At 37.6% G+C, this 6,654-nt stretch overlaps 1 protein-coding gene across 4 annotated transcripts in view; it reads left to right on the top strand.

Annotated features, from left to right (window-relative positions):
• Positions 1 to 296: 296 nt before the first annotated feature.
• Positions 297 to 6,654, top strand: part of LOC139945817 (uncharacterized) — a 31,395-nt gene continuing 25,037 nt past the window's right edge. For all 4 annotated transcript variants that reach the window (XM_071943279.1, XM_071943280.1, XM_071943278.1 and 1 more), the window contains exons 1-3: positions 297 to 504; positions 4,305 to 4,411; positions 5,044 to 5,161. In XM_071943279.1, the coding sequence (XP_071799380.1) occupies positions 460 to 504; positions 4,305 to 4,411; positions 5,044 to 5,161 (270 nt within the window). In that variant the 5' untranslated portion in view covers positions 297 to 459. The remainder of the gene's footprint in view (positions 505 to 4,304; positions 4,412 to 5,043; positions 5,162 to 6,654) is intronic.

Genomic DNA, 6,654 nt, shown 5'->3' with positions numbered 1-6,654 from the left:
TACTAGCTTTCACCAAGTCCCTTCAGTGTTACACTATTTGCTTAGGAGTTTCTCCACACAGAAACAAAACCTAAGAGCGTCTAAACAACACAAAACTTCTTCAAAACTTCAGAAATAATTAATTGAAGAATTTAGCTTGATTTAGAGTAATTTCTCCTCGTATTTTTCCAAAGTTATTACTAAATTGCAAGATTTGTCACGTGACATTGGGGGGGGGGGGGGGGGGGGCGTCCCATGACTTTACGGACGGGACGCGTCCCATAGAAACTGTACACACACGAGATTTCACGGTACAACACACACATGCTTGGTGTCACCGCACGGGGATGGGTGAACGTGATTTTGCAAATAAAAAGTTTCAACAACATGTTCAATATTTTTACTGGAATATAATAAAGCTTGAAGTTAGAACAAAATGAATAATCTGAAACACTGGACATTAATACTTAACACCAGAACATGACGACTGCCCTGGTACCTTTAGCAAGGCCGCCTTCTGAACAGGTGAGTGCGAAGGGTTTTCTATCCACATTTTATTTTACAAGGATTTCTTTCAGTGAACTAGTTCGGTGGCAACAATCAACACCATCAATTCAATTGCTTGTTGCAATGTTGTGATGTGTCATTATTTTGTGTGTTGACTGTTTGTATTGTGGCAGACATTGAGACAGGCTGGGGTGCTCAAACTCACTTGGCCTACTCTTAGAAGTTAAAACTATGAGGTTCGTTCCGCTATGCGAAGGAGTACTAACTTACATCTGCTTTCAGTAGTTTCTTACAAAATGATAAAAATAGCCTCTGATTTAGTTCAGTTGTTAAAATTATTAAAGTGAAGTTACCATGATGATGGAGGCTATTTCATATTTGATTTCTAGTTCTACCTTCATGGTTAAGACTTATTTTAAAGCATTAAATCTTAAAGTAGACTGAGGAGAGTCTAGATTTTGTTACAGGACTCTAGGAGCCTATAGTTAAACGAATCTAAAACATTTTGTAAAGGAAAGAACACTTGTATTTTAAAAAGTTAATAACTTGATGAAAATTCCCACATCCTGCCAACAATTTTCACCCATTTTAACCAAAATGTTTTCATTTCATAACGATTGACAATGGAAATGGTGGTGGCAGGATTTAATGACACATTTCTGGTGTCATTTCTGGTGGATCAAGTAATAATTTTTCGACAATGTAGAATTTTGAAACAGTGTTCTATGGCATTTTGGGACTGTATTGTGCAAAAAACCCAAATCATTCGCGAAACAAAAATCAGTATCTTTTTTAGGGGTAAAACGTTCATGATAAGAAAGGAATAAACTTGATGTTTTGGGGTACAAAAGCAAAGTTTGTTGTGAAGAAGAGTAATTTGGTGTTGGACTTCTCGGCTACAAAGCCATGTTGGAAATGTTGGTAATTTAATACCTTTAAAATACACTTTTGCCAGTCGTTCATTTGTCAAACTAAAAAAAAGGGTGAATGGTCATTTGCTTTTAACAAATCTGCTGCCAATAAAAAGAAATAACACTAGGCCTACTGTTGTGTCTGGCCACTAAGAGTTAGGATACTCTGCATGGATAACTGGTCCTAACTCGAGATAAGACTAGTCCTAACTCTTTGTGAAATCCACCCCAGGTCAAATAAAGTTGTTAAATGTTCGCACCATTTTTTGTACAACTGGTTTGTAAAAGAAAAACTGTACTGGTAATCGCCGATTGGAAACAACTCACTAGCCCACCTTGTTGGGTAGCCCACCTTGTTGGGCTGTTAACGGCTCCGCTTTTAACATCGGTCTCATCACTGTCGCCATTACAGCCCACCTTCGATACATGTCTAAAACGCTAAGTTTTCAAAGGTCGCAAAATGCGTGGAGCCATTAACAGCTCAACAAGGTGGGCTACTTGTTTGGCTGTTGATGGCTGTCTTTTGTCATCCGCCATCATAGTCTAGTCGCCATTATAGACGAGAGCCATAACACTAATAGCCCAACATGTTTACGTCTAAGTGACAAAATTGTTCAAAGCATGTCTTGGTTTTGTTCCTTGTACCTAAAATGATTAAGAGCTACATCGGAGCGGACCGTGTTGGCAGTTTGTTTATTGATCCATGTATTCAGTTAATATTGATCAACGGCCTTGGCTGTATTAAAATTACTCCCCGCGCCTCCAATATATAAAGCTTAAAGGAGTGATTACTTTGGTACTTCAACAATTAAAAACACAAAAAGTAGTTGAGCACAACAAAAATACCATGTCACTTACAATTATGTGACTAATGTATCCTGCTTATAATTGCTAAGCAGAAAGTTGCTAATGATGCACCCTCTATTAAATATGGCCAGGTTAATAAGGTTCCACAAGACTTGTACATTCCTTTGTTTTTTAAAATTAACAATGACCATCATATTGCCTCTCGGCTCTTGTGGTGTTTATTCTTCTTAAATATTCTAATGAAATTATTTTAAAAACTTGAGAAGTGATTTTGGCCTTAAAACTAATGTTTTATAATAAACAACCAGAAATAGGTCTGTGATCTATTCAAACCTGGAATGGAGGAGGTTTTTTGCCTGAATCAAGGCAGTAAAAGTTTCTCTGCTTTTGAAAATAAACATACTTCCTGTGAATGCTTCATGTGAATTTTGTTTTCTTGCGTCACAATTGGAAGGGGGTGGGGGAGTTAGTACAGATTATAGCGTCACCAAAATTTACTTCATATTCGCAGGAAGTATTATGACCAGGTTTAAGAGTGGCTTTGGATTCCAGAGTAAACGAGACCCTCCCTGTAGTGTCACTGTCACTCATGATCAGACCATGACCAGTACCGCCATTGCCACTAATTGAAAACAGACAAAGTCATCATCATAAAATGCCATCTAAATATCAGACACAATAGTTACCATGGTTATCGGTCCAGTGACTTTTTAGACACAATGACCGTCAGAGATGGGTGCACACTAAAGAACCTTGATGCCAGTCTCAGTGAAACCATGCATTAATTTTCCTTTGAACCAGTAGGGGTTGCTAAGTAACTCGGTCGTACTTATTAGATAATGGTATTTTAAAAATAGATTGGAACACTTTGCCTTGAAAATGACCAGGGCAGGTTCATCGTTGTTTCTCCGAGCTGTTTTGAGAGTGAACTGGTAGTGCACAGTTCCTCAGTGTCTGGAGTCAAGCAGTGTTTCAAGTGGTAGTCGAGCGGTACAATTTGGAAGTGGTTAAAAAAGTCTGTTGAAGTTTGTTAATTTGTGCAGTGGTACTCGCAAGGGCTGACAATATGCCCATGGCAAACAAAAACGTAAGTTGTTGTTTTGTTGTTCAAAGGTAGACAATTTGTTCGTACCGGTCTTCATTTTGTAGTGGGGAGATAGGAGAAGTGAGGGAATTGTACCTTATAGTAGAGTTTGATTAAATGCATTGTGTGTGTTGTGTTGGCACACAGTCAAAGTAAGTGGTTGCCGTGAGAATTGTGTTTGGTACTTAATTTTGTAGTGCGGCAGAGAGATAGGGAAAAAAATTATAGGTATTGCGTGCCTTTGATTTTGATCATTGTGTAAAGAGTCAGTACTAATTTGGCACACATTCACAGTCAGTGACAGTACATTGTTTTTTTGTGAGAATTGTGTTTGGTCTTCATTTTGCAGGGGGGCAGATAGGGAAAATATTTGAGGGATTGTGCCTTAGATTTTGATATATGATATGCATTGTGTACGTAAACGTAAACTTATATATTGGCACATATACTCTCAATGCATTGTTTTTGTGAGAATTATCTTTGATTAAAGATGAACTTTGTATTGTGTTTGGTAGAAAAACAAGCGTGTTGCAAATTTTTCGAAATAGTTCTGCCATTGTATGTTATTATACTGGAATTTTTTTCCCAAAGACCAAATCTGCGATTGCCCCTAGGCCCATATCGTACGTGATCTTTTTCATGACACACTTGTATTGTACAATTCTCATTGTATGGCAAATTGTATAAGATTTGAGGCATTGGTTGTACATGTTAGGTATGTATCACCAAAGGCACAATCCCACCACCTACATTCAGAGGTTTACACGAACCATTCTTCAAACCAATGGAAAAGGGAAATAGACCAACAATGGTTATTGGTTTACTGTTTGGTTTAGTTCAGAACACCATGCCCAGAAGCAAGTTCAATTATCACTTGTTGATTTAAAAACTAATCTGACAAATTGGCTGTCTATAAAAGGCAGACTGTTCTTTCTATAAAAAATTTACTTGGTTTTTGAATATGAGACTTGTACAATATTTTCATAAATGTTTCTTCTGGTTTTTTGTTTTTTTAGCTGGTGGATCTCCACGTGTATCTGGTACCGACTGAAGTATGGAATGAGAAATACCACAGCGCCTACAACGATGTTATTAGTCAAACGATCTCAGCTGGTTTTGTCAGGTAATTAAAAAGGCTTAGGCCTGGACTTCAATATTGTCTTTTAAAGCTACTTTAAAGGATTATTAACATTATTGTTTTACATTTTTATACTGGGAGGTAGCATATTCAAACTACTACAAAAGCAAAGCTATTTTCCCTGCGTCACAAATTTTTGGCAAACAAGATTGTTTTGTATCATAACATTTGCCTGGCATTTGCGTTTGCTTTAAGAGCAAGTACATGAACCGCTCTTAAGTGGACTTTTATGTTTGACATTTATAAGCTACATTATTTAAAATGTTTGTGTGCATAAAATGTACACAATAGTAAAATATGATACCCCAACTTGCTGTTTACTTTATGACATGGTGAAACAAACAAAAGCGCCGCCTACACCATGCCTATAAAAACTGACATTAATTAATCACTGACATTAATCATAAATGGTGCATTGTGTACTTGATTAGTGTTTTAATGATCTGGATACAGTTTGTTGACATCTGGATAATTATGTCATTGTTTCAAAAATTATGGCACATTCAAGTTTTCAATTTCATGCTCTGTTTCCTTCTGACTGCATAACACTTTGTATGATAGCAACAAGATTATAATACAACTTAAGAAATAAGGGCATAATTTGTTTTCTTCTTCAGAGTATGGCCTGAGTTGAGTCTTTACTACCTACGGAATCAAATTATTGACCAGCTGGGATATGACGTGTTACCGCCAGAATACGTGTTTCTGAAAAGCGTTGGGAGATGCCTCACTCAGGTATGTACATGTACTAGACTCTCTGAAAAATCCGCTTAGGGGGTGTCTTAAAGGCAGTAAGACCCCGTTCCCACTGGACCCTCGTTGATCTCCCAATTCGAGAATAGGGCGATCAAGACCCCGAAAGAGCCATCAAAGGGCGATCAACAAGAAACAGGCTCCTGTGGGAACGCGAGGGCGATCAGGATCTGACTGTGCAATTTTGATCCTCCTCGGGAGTAGGATTAAAGCGGGCTCTGATCACCCGTTTGGATTAATGGGCGATCAAAAGTCTAGTTGGAATGCAAAGGGCGATCAGACCCGCAATTTGCTAGCAAAACAGTGTTCTTTTGAACCCACTTCCGTTCCTAAAGAAGGATCAATGTGCGATCATACTCGAGTGGGAACGCGACCGTGATTTCACGACTGCAACCAATCTTGTTGTGGGATCCCGTTCTTGCAATTGTAGATCCAGTGGGAAGGCGGTTTATTGGTAATTACTCAAAGTAATTATCAGCATAAAACCTCACTTGGTAAAGAGTAATGGGGAGTGGTTTAGTATGAAACATTGTGAGAAACGGCTCCCTCTGAAGTGACGTAGTTTTTGAGAAATAAGTAATTTTCCACAAATTTGATTTCAAGACCTAAGATTTAAAATTTGAGGTCTCAAAATCAAGCATACAACTTCGTGTGACAGGGGTGTTTTTTTCTTTCATTATTATCTCGCAACTTCGACGACTGATTGAACTCAAATTTTCATAGGTTTGTTATTTTATATGCATATATTGAGATACACCAAGTGAGAAGACTGGTCTTTGACAATTACCATTAGTGTCCAGTGTCTTTAAGGGCGCATTAGGGGCCTTTGAAACCCACTATCAGACTACAGTACCCTTAGAGCCAGTATGGGGAGGTGTATGTTTGATGTTTATGATAAAAAATGCTAATCAGTTTTTCGATGTGATTTAAATTATCAGCTTATCTTCTAATGAGTATTGAATTGACTGATACAGAGAATTGGATTAGTGTGTGAAGTGCCCACCATTACTAAAACTATGGTAAACACTATGCAACTCATTTTGTCAGGCAGCAATCATAAATCGTAGGTGTGTAGCCTTGCTCTATGGTTTAACATGTCATGGCATAGCGATGTACTTTTATGTAGTGCTCATCCAAGGCCAAATTTCATGTGAGCTGCTTATTAAGCGAAAAAATTTGCTTTGCACAACAAAATTATGCTTACCAGAAAATGGTTACCAGCTAAAATACCATTTCACATGTCAAATTTGTGGCTGGTGTCACTGCTTATTATTGCTTAGCAGAATTCTTTCAAGCAATATTTTCTTGTGTTGTCAGAGTCTGGGTTCACATTTGGTGCTTGATAATGTGTCATGTTATTTTTAAAGTCAATTTATTGTACTGCATTTAGCAGCACAGGAGTAAATTTATCAATCTTTGTCTTGCCAAACATAAAAAACCTTACCCAATAAGTAAACTACGTAGTATTTTGGTAA

This window comes from Asterias amurensis, chromosome 13 (genome assembly GCF_032118995.1).
Source record: "Asterias amurensis chromosome 13, ASM3211899v1".
NCBI classification, from domain to species: Eukaryota; Metazoa; Echinodermata; class Asteroidea; order Forcipulatida; family Asteriidae; genus Asterias; species Asterias amurensis.
The sequence above is the reverse complement of the archived record's forward strand: the minus strand, read 5'-3'. Positions and strand labels throughout refer to the sequence as shown.